The sequence below is a fragment of the Lactuca virosa genome, chromosome 6 (assembly GCF_052849685.1).
Source record: "Lactuca virosa cultivar CGN04683 chromosome 6, Lactuca_virosa_CGN04683_v6, whole genome shotgun sequence".
NCBI lineage: Eukaryota > Viridiplantae > Streptophyta > Magnoliopsida > Asterales > Asteraceae > Lactuca > Lactuca virosa.
The window spans coordinates 33,219,964-33,235,126 of record NC_136431.1 but is presented as its reverse complement, the minus strand read 5'-3'; the positions used below and the strand labels follow the sequence as shown (position 1 = coordinate 33,235,126).

At 36.8% G+C, this 15,163-nt stretch overlaps 1 protein-coding gene across 1 annotated transcript; it reads right to left on the bottom strand.

The window, feature by feature from the left end:
* Positions 1 to 11,858: 11,858 nt before the first annotated feature.
* On the bottom strand, positions 11,859 to 14,275 carry LOC145121433 (uncharacterized). The gene is made up of 4 exons (XM_079057182.1): positions 13,551 to 14,275; positions 12,416 to 13,056; positions 12,164 to 12,325; positions 11,859 to 12,094 (listed from the first exon to the last, which is right to left on the bottom strand). Exons 1-4 carry the CDS (start codon positions 14,273 to 14,275, stop codon positions 11,859 to 11,861), a joined length of 1,764 nt encoding a protein of 587 aa, XP_078913308.1.
* Positions 14,276 to 15,163: the final 888 nt, after the last annotated feature.

The window sequence follows — 15,163 nt, the reverse complement described above, 5'->3', positions numbered from 1 at the left end:
CCTTATGATAATCTTTCATCCTTTGCTGATATTCTTGGTGTAATTGGGTTCCTTGGAAAGCTGCATGCTTCTCATGAAGGCTTTTTTATAACAAACTTTTGTTACCCTCTAATCTGTTGGAAATTTTAGTATAAATATGTATATTTTTACTGACTTTGGATAGATACAAATATATACATATGTTGTATATATAATTAAATCTACGTAGGTTTGTGTTCTTCTCCATGAGAGCTTCGAAACAATATATTGTATGTCTAAAATGGAGTATATGTGAATGAGATATTGATGCTCAAAGATGGGTATTTGAGAATAGAAGATAGCATGAAAGGTGGGTGTGGGAATGAGTCTTACATTAGTAGAAAGACCATACTTAAGTGAGTTTTTAAGCTTTAATGTATGATAGGCTTACAAGCTTGTATATATGGTTTTACTCCAACTCCTACCCGTGCGCAGGGGGTTCGAATCTTAGATTTCATAGCCCAAATTCACCGAACTTGTGCGTGGGCGCGACCTACGAACACAAATGTAGCTCCAAAAACTCGAGCTCGTGCAACCCTCATTTTTGCTTAACTTGAACGTTTTGGTCATTGTTTTGAATTTTGTAACTGATACATTTATTATGCATTTAATGAAATTTGTTGGCACAATTAATTCCTTAATGACAAATTGATTTCTTGTTTCTACATAAACCAATATAAAAGCAGACCTCCACTGCCTCATTCGATACACATGAAAATACTCATCTTATTCCTCATTTTCTCTGCAACTATTTTCAACAAGTATTTCAAGAAAGTAGCCATATTCGGCAGTACACATTGTTACGGTCGTTGTGTAACACCGTAAATTTTCAAACAAAAATTTCAATTTTACAAATCACGTAATTCTCATAACATAGTTCACGAAACCCCAAATGACAATATTTTCAAAAACACAAAATCAGAAAATGTTTTAAACACAATCCAGGATCCTCTAAATGTGACTCCGCCTCATGTGTACAATCAAGCCGGTGCCTTCCCGTGATCCTGAGAAGTACCTGAAACACATAACACAGAACACGGTAATCACAAAGCTTAGTGAGTTCCCTAATATACCACACACATCACATTAGCCACTCAAGGCTAACTCAATACGACCCTCCGGTCAATGTGTCTCAGTAGGGACCCTCCGATCCCACAACTCGGGTGGACCCTCCGGTCCTAACTCAGTAAGCTCATAATAATAATACTCAACATAAATCACAAAGACATAATGCAAGATATCACAATACACAAGTAAGCACATAAGGCATCTCGGTCACACAAAGATACCATTCGTGGTAAGTATAGTGAGAAGACTCACCTCGTAAGAAATCGGATAACGTCAAACTCGAATCACTGGTCTAGACTCCGCCTACACATATGATAATTATCCCTAATTAATAGCGGCTCTCAAAGAAGCTAGAATAACCCTTCTACAAGCTCACAGAAGGGTAAAAGACCATTTTACCCTTCCATGGCCTTAATAGTCCACAAATTGACCAAACCCTAAAAGTCAACTAAAAGTCAACGGCAGCACGTACGCCGCGCGTACCAGAATCCTACACCGGGCGTACTCCAACGCCATGCATGCATCGGGGATTACCGACCCTACGCTGCGCGTACTGGGATTACGCTCAGCGTACATCCCAATTTTGCTCTTCCTACTCATTTGGTCTTAATCCGTTAAGACCTTAGCTCATATCACATATCTGGACTCCCTAAGGGCTCTTACTCCATAAAGTCTGTGACTTTAAGCCTTTGCATGTCTGACAAAGTCACAAACACCCAAAATTCTCGTCCTCTTATCTCAAAATGCTCATATCTCATGCATGGGTTGATTCACACATCCAAGTCTTGATTTTTATGACACTATATCACTAAAGACACTCAAAGGAGCTGATCATAGTCTCTGGAGCTTAATATCTCATAAAGCATCCAACTTTGGGACCAAAACCCTAAAATGGTCTAACATGATGCACAAAACAAAAGAGTGAGAAAGCTTTTAGCTTTATACCTCCAAATGAAGCTCCCAACACATATATGCTCAGATCTAAAGCCTGGAATCCTACTCCTTCTTCTTCAAGGCTCCTTCTTCACTCCAAAGAAACACAAAGTCACTCAAATGCTCTCAAATGGACACACACAAGCTCAAGAATGAGAATTAGGGTTTGAGAGGGTTGTTTGTCTGAGAATGGTGGCCATGAATGAGGCCATCATATCCTTTATATAGGGACACACCCCAAATTAGGGTTTTCAGTCTGGGCCTAGTACGCCCAGCGTACTAGGTGGCTTCCGCGTCAAAAACACGCATATGAGTACGCTCAGCGTACACTCGCGTACGCCCCGTGTACTAATTTATCACCTTTTCTCAATAAGGGTTGAACTTGACAATTTACCAATAGAACAAGGGCTTATAAGGTATACCTGGTCTTGGGATGTTACATGTTGTACCTTGGGAATAGACGGCAAAATTCTTTAAGGAAATTGAGTCCAACTCGAGCCTCATCCACTTCGTTTATTACTAACGCTTTTTGCATGTTATTCAATTCAGAAGCGGAGCCCATAACTAACAATCTTAAACAAATTTTTTAGTTTCTTTCTATTCTCCTTTTTATTTCTAAATTGAGTGTGTGTTGATTTCTTCTATTTCAGTAAATAAAACAGACTCTCGTTTTGCTGTAAATAATTTAACTGTGATCTCGATTCTTTCAAATATATAAAACTCTTGCTGCTACTGGTACCCCTGTTCTGAACTCAACTGTTGCACTTATGCCAAACATCATGGTTAACCATGCTGAGTGACCTGAAAAATTTTCTAGTCAAACTTCCAAGAGAAAAGGCAAGGGAACTCACATAGGGAAAGGAAAGGGTAAAAACCTAGGCCCCAAGGCAGGAACTTTCAAGAAGAAGTTCAAGTGCTAAAATTATGGCCAACTAGTCACAAGGCTTTAGAGTGCCTGCAGCCCAAACGGGAGAACCTTGAAGCAAACATGGTGAATGATGACATGGAGTTGGTGGCCATGATAACTGATCTCACGGATATGGTCATGGAGGTGAATCTCATGAATACTAATTTAAAGGAGTGGTGGATTGACACGGGGGCTACTTATCATGTGTGTCATGACAAGAGCATTTTCAACACCTACAAGGAAGTTGAAGATGGTGAAAAGCTCTACAGGGGAAATGCAGCTACTATAGATATCAAAGGTGTTGGTGATGTTGTTCTCAAAATGACCGGGGAAAGATGTGAAACTTAGGGATGTTTTGTATGTTCTAGAACTTTGTAAGAATCTAGTGTCAGGTGATTTGTTGAATAAGTTTGGTTTTAAGCTTGTGTTTGAGTCGGACAAGTTTGTTTTGTCCAAGAATGGTATGTTTGTAGGGAAAGGATATGCCTTGAATGGCATGTTCAAGATGAATGTAATGGTGACAAAAGAAATGCATAAAGCAAGCTCCAGTTCTGCTTATATGCTTAAGTGTTCAAAGTTTGGCATGGTCGTTTAGGACATGTAAATTACAATTCTTTTAAACGTTTAATTAAACTAGACTACATATGAAAATTTGATATTGACTCAAATCAAAAATGTCCCACATGTGTTGAAGCCAAACAAACTAGATTATCTTTCCAAACAATCAAAAGAAACACCGAACCTCTTGATTTAATTAACACTGATGTGTGCGGTTTAAAATCAATTCCTACTCAAGGTGGGAACAAATACTTCATTGCGTTCGTCGATCATACTACAAAATATTGTTACATATATTTACATAAGAGTATAGATGAAGCAATGGACAAGTTTTTCTTGTATAAAAATGAAGCTGAAAATCAGCTCAACAAGAAAATTAAAGTAGTTATAAGTGATAGGGATGGATAATATGTTTCTCCATGTGCTGAATTTTGTGCACAAAATGGAATTTTTCATGAATTCACATCACCCTATTCACCTCAATCTAAGGACATTGTTGAAAGAAAGAATTATACCTTGAAAGAGATGGTTAACGCCATTCTAATTAGTTCGGGTGTAAACCAGTCAGTGTGGGGGGAAGATATTTTGCCGACTAACTATCTTTTAAATAAGATACCTCATAAAGAAAAGGATGAAGCACCATATGAACTTTGTATGGGAATAAATTCATCATATAAGTACTAACGAGTGTGGGGGTGCCTAACAAAGTTGTTGTACCACCGCCTAAGGTACAAAAGTTAGGCCATGAAATAGTGGATTATGTATTGATCAGATATGCACAAAATAGTAGTGCATATCGATTTCTTGTGCATGATTCTAATAATCCTGAGATACACAAGAATAGAATAATGGAGTCAATTAATGCTTCATTATTTGAAGATTTATTTCCTTGTTTAAACAAGGTGGTTGAAAGCTCATCTTTACCAAATAGCGAAGCTGTTCGAGAGGACGAACAAGCTCAATCCGAGGAAAAAGGGATATAACTCAGAATAAGTAAGAGGGATAGAGTTGAAAAATCATTTGGTGACGATTTTTACACCTATGTGGTGGATAGTGAACCTAAAACCTACCAAGCGGCGGTTACATCTTCTGAGGGATCTCAATGGAAAGAATCCATAAAAAATAAGGTAGAATCTGTCTTACAAAATCATATGTAGGAGCTAGTGGATCTACCTCCAGGGAGCAAGCCTCTTGGTTACCATTGGATCTTTAAAAGAAAGATGAAAGCTGATGGTAGTATTGACAAATACAAGGAAAGGTTGGTAATCAAAAGGTATAGACAAAAGAAAGGTCTAGATTACTTTGATACATATTCGCCAGTAACACGAATAACATCCATTAGATTAGTTATTGCCATTGCAGTTATTAGAAACCTGCAAGTTCATCAAATGGATGTGAAAACTGCTTTTCTAAATGAGGAGTTGGAAGAAGAAATTTCTATGGAGCAACCTGATGGATTTATAGCCTCTGGACAGGAGAACAAGGTTAGTAAACTTGTTAAGTCTCTATATAGATTAAAACAAGCTCCAAAACAATGGCATCAAAAGTTTGATCAAGCCATGATGGGAAGTGGTTTTAGAATCAATGAGTGTGATAAGTGTGTCTATGTGAAAAACACTACTTAAGGTTATGTCATCTTGTGTTTTATATGTTGCTGACAAGCTTATCATTGGTAGTAATGACAAGATGATAAGGTCCACAAAGGATATGTTGAAATCTAAGTTCGCGTGAAAGACATTGGATTAGAGGATGTGATTCTTGGAGACAATATCAAAAGAACCCATAATGATTTGATTTTAAGTCAAACACACTACGTGGACAAGATTCTTGAAAAATTTGCTAAGGGAGATACTAGCATAGCTAGAAATCTATCTGATACTAGTTAACATCTACGTAAAAATAGAGGTGACAGTGTTAATCAAGTGGAATATTCAAGAATCATTGGCAGTCTGATGTATCTAATGAGTTGTACCAGACCCGACTTAGCATATGTTGTGAGCAGTCTATGTAGATATACTAGTAAACCCAGTTCTGAACACTGGAAGAGTATTACTAGGTTGTTAAGGTATGTGAGATACACACATGAACATGGACTGTATAATATGAGACATCCAGTTGTTATCGAAGGATACATTGATGCAAATTGGATATCTAACATAAAAGATTCCAGATCTACAAGTCGATAGGTGTTTATACTTGGAGGTGATTCTATAGCTTGGAAATGGTCCAAGCAAACACTTGTATCTAGATCTACGACGGAATCTAAATTTATCACCTTAGATATTTGTGCTGAAGAGGCAGAGTGGCTACATCAATTTGTATAGGACAATTCCCGAATCGCCAAAGCTGGTAACGACCATATGTATACATTGTGATAACCAATTGGCAATTGGTAGAGCTCAAAGTACAATGTATAATGCGAAATCAAGACACATTAGACGTAGACATAAAACGATACGACAACTAATCTCTACGGGGGTTATCACGGTTGATTGGGTGAAGTCAAATGATAACATTGTGAATCTACTTACAAAAGGCTTGAGTAGAGATGTAGTTTATAAGTTGTCAAGAGGAATGAGACTAAAGCTCTTGAATAAATAAATTCATACGAAGGAAACCTTACCCAGAAGAATGGAGATCCCATGATCTAGGTTCAAAAGGACAACCTAGTTGGTAGAAAGACTATCCTCAAGTGACTTTATAAGCTTGAATGTATGATAGACTTACAAGTTTGTATATATGGTTTTACTCCAACTCGCGTGGGCGGGGGGGGGGGGGGTGGGAGGGTGCAAATCTTGGATTTCGTAGGCCAAATTCACCGAACTTGTTGTGGGCGCGACGTGTGGACACGAATGCAGCTCCGAAAACTCGAGCCTTAACCACTATGTTTTTTGCGGGTTATACAATTCAGAAACGGAGCCCGTAACTAACATAATTTTGTTATGGGAGGTGTCAACGTTTCTTCATGTTTATGCCCTGCTGTTGAGTTCAAGGCTTTGAATACTCTCTTTCTAAGGAGATATGGGGTTTATTCATGGAGTGATCTTTTTTCTAGTGCCCCCTCGAATTTGTTGTATCTTTCTAATCTTATCAACGAGAGTGTCATTTGGAAGGCAAGAAATACGACTGTTTTTAGAGACCATAGATGTAGCTCATTGAAAGCGGCTGATGAGATCCATGTCTTCATCTTTAACTAGATTAAACATAAAGCTAAACAGTCTAATTTGATTGATCTTTATTGTGTTTTTTGCCGCGAAATGCTTGTAATTTGTGACTCTTTCTATCATTTTGCTAGAGTGTTTGTCTTTTTTTGCCATTCCATAAAAATAAATATACTAAATTATAAATTTAAGAAGTTAGTTTTTTGATATAAAAACAAAATTAAGGTGGGATTTCAACATCCACAACCCCCAAACTAAACATGTGCCGCATGATGTCACATGCTACAGACTCCCACCCTACCGACACCCCCTCATCCGCCGGACGCGTGTGAACCTCAATTCGGTCGGTAATTGTTCTTCTTTTAAATCTAAACGCCGCCGGCACGAAGGAATGATGTAAATCTAATTTTATATGTTCGTAAATGTCTTTTTGAGATATTTACTTATTAGATATCTAAAGATTAATCACGTTATTTTTACAGCACTCGAATCGAAAGCTGCTTAAAATTTTAAAGTTAACGTTTGTGTAATTTGTTCAGCTCGTCTTTGATTTTCTTTTCTCCAAATCTAGTTGAGCTTGAGAGCAAGCGGATCCTACGTTACAAAACTGGACGTAAATTTAACCATGATATTTGATCATTTGGTTGATTAAGTCACTATAACTAAATATTTAGGTTTTTTAATATGTTTTGAATAAGCTAGAAAAGAGTTAGAGATAAAACAATTAATCAAAACAAATATTAATAATTAGAATTTAGTTTATTATTTCTATTTGAAATCCAATAATAATAATAATAATAATAATAACAATCTTATAAAAAAAATATACCATTCTTGGTTTTATAAAACCTAAAATCACTGACGGATCTACATAGGTGCTTGGGATACCCCTCAAATTTCGTCTAGAAAGATGGATTTTTTCGTAATTTTTTATACCTCGGTAAAAAATATAGGCTATCCTATATTATAAATCAAACTTTTTTAAAAAAACTCAAAATGTTTTAGCCCAATATTTTAATCAAATGAAAGAATATGAGATAACCCAATAATATCCAATTGTCCAAATCTTGTACCCATTTGATAAAAAAGGCGTGAAATAGAAACACAACAGAAGATTGGTCGACATTGCATGTTCTGACGACCACTATTCCAATGATCACTGTATATTACACGATTTTTTTGTGCTACCTCTTACTTTGACCCTAGCTCCGTCACTGCCTAAAACCAATTGACCTAGATAACTCCAAATCACCCAAACATGGTTATAACAACCGCATCGAAAATCTTTCGCTGAGTTCCATTAAAGTGCAGATGATCCACATAACATATCCGATCACAAATTGTTCGACAAGGTATGTGAAATTTTAGGTTCGATAACCATAACTTATCAAAATTAATGTTATTTATTTATGTATAGTTTGAGGACTTTGTATAGCTAGTATAGCTCGATTCATTGCTCGTACAATTCTTGTATTTATTCTAGTGATCGTTGAATAGAACATCAAGGCCTTCATTTCATCAACTTTAGATTCGGATGAAATATACTATGTTGTTTGTGAGGTTTTGTTTGAAACTCATTGTATAAGTTTGGGTGTTCTCTGTCATTAGACCTCTAAGCCCAAGTCTGAGAATAATCTCCAGTCGTACAAACTTCATTCTTTAGTCAAAATTATGGAAATTGATAATAGAGCCATATGGTTAATGAAAGAGAGAAATTACAAGGTTCTTGATGAAAAACATGAAAGCAAAGAACAACAAGATGGGGAATATAAAGGCAAGCTAAGCTAACCCTAATGGGCTTGTTAACATGTTGTCGCACGCGTATTAAGCAAATAAACTATCACTGCTGGTTGCACTAAAAATATAGCACAGGGAAGCAGGGTCGAATCCTCAGGGACACAACCTAATGGTCAATGCCTTTTTTCATCAGGCACAATCTAGTCAAGAAACATAATATAAAAGGGGGATTTGAATTAAACTAGAACTAAAATTTGCAGTGATATTAAATTAAACGAAAATCAATAATAAAAATGGTTTCAGCTCTACTGTGACTTACCTAATCATGCAACTGATCCATATCTGACTATTCGGAATGCGTTCTATCTAAGTTGATACTGAGAAAAACTAACAAGCTCTAGTAATTTCTCTTTTACCTAAATTAGTTAATCAAAACAAGCTCTTCAATTAACTCTAACTTTTTACTGTCTAATCAAACAAGCACTTAATTAAGATCAAAAAAGTTGCATTAAGATCTATGTAAAATTCCCAGCAATACCCAATACTTCTCAGAAGCTCGGAAGCGTAAATATATGATTTTTACAGTTTATAATAAAGTCAAATCCCAAACACGGAACTGATTTATTACTTGTTACTTTTACCAGTTTGTTAAGAACAATTACGGATTCTATTACTGATTAACATGAATGATTAAACCCTAATTAGGTGATCAGACTAACAAGAATCAAAATCAAACATTCATTAAGCTCAAAACTGAAAAATCTAGATAGAAACACAAAACGAAAATCAATCTAATGATCAATCACATGAAAAGTACTTGTCTTTGCAAAACTGAAAACTAAGGTTTTAACCATACACGGCTAAAATCTGATAAAAACAAATGAAAAGAGACATCAAACAACTAATCTTACTAATCTACTTGAAGGAGATGATCCACAGTCTTCAGATCTTCAGAAATCGTTGAAATCGGAGAAGAAACGCCTCCAAAATCGTATTTTTGTCGTCTGGTACCTCTAGGATCGCCAACTCAGGTTACTGGAAGGTTATTAGGTTTTACTTATACGTCCAGGAGCAAAAACGATGCGCATGCGATCGCATGTATCAAAGCTGCGATCGCAGGCTTTGAAGAAAACGCGTCTCGTGCCTTTTTAATGAAGTAGGATACCATTTTCGCACTTTTTGGCCAACCTGCGATTGCATGTACACAGCCTGCGATCACATGTATTGAGTTTTCACTCCCGGATGAATTTTTGGTACTAAAAAACCTCGAATCCAAGCTGCGACCTAACCTGCGATCGCATAAAGGCCCCATGCGATCGCATAAAGGCAACCTGCGATTGCATGTTGTTCCTAAGACGTCCGAAATTTCGTCTACTTTTCAGATCATTTTGAATCGCCTCAATCGAAGTTACGGTTCATGAGATATGGTCAAAATACTGAGAGGGGGTCAAAGCTGCCAGCAACATCCTTTAACTTTAGATTGTAGATTCTATCTTCATGCGATCAATTCAATTGAATGTTTATTGACCAAAACATCTTCCAAGCATTCCTCAACATACTCCATAAGTCCCAAGCTCCATTTTAAGCTCCAAACATGCATCCAGCTGCTCCCAAAGCACTGCTCCACTCGAACTATCTGAAATTGACATAAAAACATGAGCAGTACGAGAATTCTAACGAAATACATGAGCTGAACATTATTTAAATAAATGACATGCAATTGTACAAAATATGATACTAAATAATAATGAAAACTACCCTAAAAGATGCATAAAATGGCATCTAACAAATCTCCCCAAGCTTAAACCTTACTTGCCCTCAAGTAAGAAAAAGATAAAACATTATAAACAAATAGAAAGATGTAGATGACATAAAAAAGAACTTAGAATAAAAACTAAAACAAGATTAAGGAAACTAAAAATTTAAACTTTATCAAAACATTTCACTCTTTTTTTTTGTTCACATGATCAGATTACACAACGAGGAAGCTCCAATGAAATCACTACTTAGACAACAGTCTCAATACTTTATATTAACGATTCATAATTATATTTAATGAGTTAAACCAAACATGATCAAATATCTTATACGCCGAATTAAATTTGTGAAAACAGTGTATTTTTAAAAATAATTTCACGAAAATTCGTTTATATAAACTTAGCTTGACCAACCCCTCCTTTTTTTCCGAACTCGTCCAGTAAACGCGATAAGCTCCATTATGGACAGAAAATCCAAGCTTACCCTTATGATTCCACTATCGATGGATCAATCTCATTATACCACACATCGTCTTCGTCTTGATCAACTCTTCAGATTTAACTTGTTTGCTTCTTGATTTCGACTTGAACTTGACTTGGATTTGACTTTGAATTGCAGATTTCTTCAAATTGCTTGATATACCATTTCTAACATATATATTGACTGGGTACGAATTTTACTTTGAGGCCCACCATATCTTCAATACTTCAAAAATGATAACTAAATTGTGGGTATAACAAGAGTTCCCTCCCAACCTCAAAAGACGCATAAACTATAGGGTTCAGTACTTCAAGGAATGATAAGGGTTATCCAATCTAGGTTCTTTTTAAGGCATTCAAGGAAATTATTTTCAAAACACTGTTCGTTTTTCCATCTCACACTTCCATTGTAAAAATTATCTGACTCATATGTTGGTTAATATTGAAAACATTTAAAGCACTTGAAAAGATAATTCTTAAAATTGATTGTAATGAGACCGTTATTTTCGGTAACTATCACACTTCATCTTAACAGAGCTATCGAATGTAAATAATATCCTCATCTCATGTAAATTTTTTATTTTTTTGGATTTTGATATGCAGAAAAAAAAACTAGAAATAAAATCTTTTTGGGCTTTTCTTTGTTTTCATGAATGCAGAAAAATAAAAAGGAAAATATTTTTGGATTTTTGTTTTTTTATGTGCAAATGCAATGGAATAAAATGCAAAAAGAAAAAAGAACACAATTTTTTTTTTTTACAAAAATGCAATTTTTTTACACTAACCCCCTCCCCAAGCTTAAAATGATGCATTGTCCTCAATGCTCAGAGAGGAATGAACAACTCAATAAAGCAAATAAAAACAAAACTTTGCAGCTAGGAAAGAGTGTACCTGATAAGTTTGAAGAAATCTGATTTTGACGAAGATCTGGCGAAAAATCTGAATTTCAGCAACTCTGTCAATCCTCTGATTTCCCCAAGCTTGCTTGGAACTACGACCATCTCTTTATTGAAAGCATAAAAAATAAAAATTACTCATCGGGTTGCCTCCCGGAAAGCCGCCCTTTTTTAAAGTCGTTGGCTCGACTTTGCCCAACCAGATTATTATATGGTGTGGTTGAGACTTCTCTGAAGCTCAACTCTTTTCCTTGTGACTCCATATCCCTTCAAATATGGCAAGATGGGTGGATCTAGGACTTGTTCAACAATCGGGAAAAACTCCAGATTTTTATCAAATGACTCAAATTTTAGATTTTTGAGTCGTTTTCTTTTTCCATTCTTCTTGACAGCACCCAACTTTTTTCTGATTTTTCTTTTTTAGCTTCATGTCATAAATCACCTTTTTCTCATCTTCCCCAAGCTTAGCTTTTTCCATCAGCTTTGTATTAGTTCCTCCAGCAGAATTCACATTATCTTTCATCTCCCCAAGCTTATCTATGCTCAGCTCCTTTAATGTATAATTATCTAGTTTCCTGTCTAAAAATAAATTTTGCACAAAACCATTAGAAAAATCACAGCAGTCCTCTGAAAAAGGACTGCTGATACCCAGATAATTAATAGAAAATTTATCAATTGGAGTTTCAGCATCATTTATTTTAAAGTGCACAATATCACCATCAAACTCCATAGAAAGAGTACCAGCAAAAACATCAATCTTGGTTTTAGCAGTTTTCAAAAAAGGTCTTCCCAAAATAATTGAGTTTGCATCTGAAGTGTCCAAGTTTACCATGTCCAAAATGTAAAAATCAACGGGAAAAATCAAATTATCCACTTGGACAAGAACATCCTCCAGTACACCTTTTGGGTGTACTGTCGAGTGGTCAGCCAATTGGATAATTGTCCCGGTCTTTTGTAAATTTCCCATTTTTAATTTTTCAAAAACAGAATAGGGAAGGACATTAACTGAAGCTCCTAGATCAAGCATGGCTTTTGGAAAATCAAGGTTCCCCAATTTACAAGGAACTGATAAAATCCCCGGATCCCTGCACTTTGGAGGCAAACCTTTTTGTAAAATAAAGGAGATATTTTCTTCAGCTTTTACAATCTCATTAAATTTCATTTTTTTCTTTGAGACACATATATTTTTAAGAAACTTAGCATAGCGAGGGATATGTTGGATAATATCTAAAAGTGGTATATTTACCTCAACCTTGCGAAGAATTTCCATAATATCTTCATCATCTCTTTCGCGCTTCGTGCTCCTCAGTCGCGATGGGAAGGGTGGTAGTGGCTTGTATTCTTTCAGAATTGGCTTGGGTAGTGTTGGAGTTTCTTTTCCTTCCAGATTTTCAGATCCTTCTTCAACCAACACCTCTTCATATTCCTTCTCTTCTTTTTCATGCTCTTTTAAATCTTCTTCTTCGACCAGAACTTCTTCACTTTCTTCCTCAGATTCGTTTTCTGGTTCAGATGTGCTTGGGCCTTCATATGTTTTCCCGCTTCTCAAGAAAATGGCACTCACATTGTGCTTCAGATTGTTTTCTGTGTGCTCTGGTAACTTTCCTTGAGATTCCAGACGACCCACAGAAGTGGCAAGTTGAGACACCTGCTGCTCCAGATTTTTGATATTGGCTCTGGTTTCGTTCTGGAATGCATGAGTGCTGGTGGCTAGACTTTTAACAATATCCTCCAAGGCCATGCTAGAGCTTCCAGAATGTTGCTGTGAAGGTTGCTGAAAATTATGCTGATTCTGAAAATTTTGCTGAAAACCCGGCAACTGAAAATTTTGTTGCTGCTAAAATCCGGGTGGAGGCTGAAATTTTTGTCTTTGATGATAATTGTTCTGAAAATTCTGTTGGTAGCCCCCGACAACTTTGACTGCAAATGTATCCTCTTGCAATATTGGGCACATATTTGTAGGGTGATCAGTCTTCAAGCAAATCCCACATTGTTTCTTTGCAGCTGCTTTTTCTTTAGTCAAGAGCAGAACAACTTTCTTAATTCGGATATCTGAGCTTCCAGATGAACATTGATGACTTCCTTAACACCCATTGGCTGATCTGGATACCACTCATCTTCATTTCCATAATGTTTAGACTCGATCGCCATCTTTTCGATTAGCTCTCTGATTTCAGTTGGAGTCATATCTCCCACAGAACCACCACTGGAAGCATTTATCAGGCGCCTCTCCATGGGTGTCAGACCTTCACAGAAATAGTTGTAGAGTTGATAGTCACTGATCCCATGTTGGGGGCACCGAACCAGAAGCTTCTTGAACCTTTCCCAGTAAGTATGTAAAGCTTCTCTTTTTCCTTGTTTGATCCCAAGGATTTCTCTTCTAAGACTGGAGACTCGCGTTTCTGGAAAATATTTCTCTAAAAACAGCTTCGCGAGTTCTGTCCCAGTGGTGATGGAACCAGATGGGAGTTCGTACAACAATTCTCTTGCAGAATCTTGAAGCGAAAAGGGGAATGCCCTTAACTTAATTTGGTCTTCTGTAACAGCATGCAGCTTCATTCTTGAACAAACCACATGAAATTCCTTAAGGAATTTATGTGGGTCTTCGTTTTCCAATCCTCTAAAAGTAGGGAGAAGGTGTATCAGCCCATATTTGAGCTCGAAGTTCTGGGCTTCGGGAAAAGTGATACAGAGAGGCTGTTGATTGACCTCTTGGGTGGCCCACTCTCTAAGTGTCTTTTCTGCTTCGTCTCCACTCATGGTTGATCCTTCAGATTCGGTTTCTGAAGAGTCTGTGGTTTCAGATTTAACGGAAGAGGGTGGGGAATATGTTTTATAAGGGCTGTTTTGAGGAGAAGGGGGGGGGGGGTACTTTCGGAATAAACACATCTGATTCGTTCCACAAAGGAGTGCCTTGTGGTGTGGGGGTTTCTGGGGGTATGGAAGATGATGAACCAAAAGGACCAGCTGATTGTTTCTTTCTTGCTGCCTCTTTTTTTCAATCTCCTTTCAGTTCGCTCGATTTCTGGATCAAAAACTAAAGGTGTACCTGAACGAAAAATTCTTGGCATAAAACTATTAGAAAGCACTGTGTCCCCGGAAACGACGCCAATTTGTTAACACGCTGTCGTACGCGTATTAAGCAAATAAATTATCACTGCTGGTTGTACTAAAAATATAGCACAAGGAAGCAGGGTCGAATCTTCAAGGACACAGCCTAATGGTCAATGCCTTTTTGCATCAGGCACAATCTAGTCAAGAAACAGAATATAAAAGGGGGATTTGAATTAAACTAGAACTAAAATTTGCAGTGATATTAAATTAAACGAAAATCAATAATAAAAATGGTTTCAGCTCTGCTGCGACTTTCCTAATCATGCAACTGATCCAGATCTAATTATTCGGAATGCGTTCTATCTAAGCTGATACTGAGAAAAACTAATGAAAAGAGACATCAAACAACTAATCTTACTAATCTACTTGAAGGAGATGATCCACAGTCTTCAGATCTTCAGAAATCGTTGAAATCGGAGAAGAAACGCCTCCAAAATCGTATTTTTGTCGTCTGGTACCTCTAGGATCTCCAACTTAGGTTACTGGAAGGTTATTAGGGTTTACTTATACGTCCAGGAGCAAAAACGATGCGCA

Coding starts and splice junctions, on each gene's coding strand:
- LOC145121433 (XM_079057182.1), bottom strand. CDS start 14,275: ATGAGTGGAGACGAAGCAGAAAAGACACTTAGAGAGTGGGCCACCCAA. Junction 13,057..13,550: donor CAGATATCCGAATTAAGAAA/GTTGTTCTGCTC, acceptor TTTCTTGAGAAG/CGGGAAAACATATGAAGGCC. Junction 12,095..12,163: donor ATTTTCTATTAATTATCTGG/GTATCAGCAGTC, acceptor ATTTATTTTTAG/ACAGGAAACTAGATAATTAT.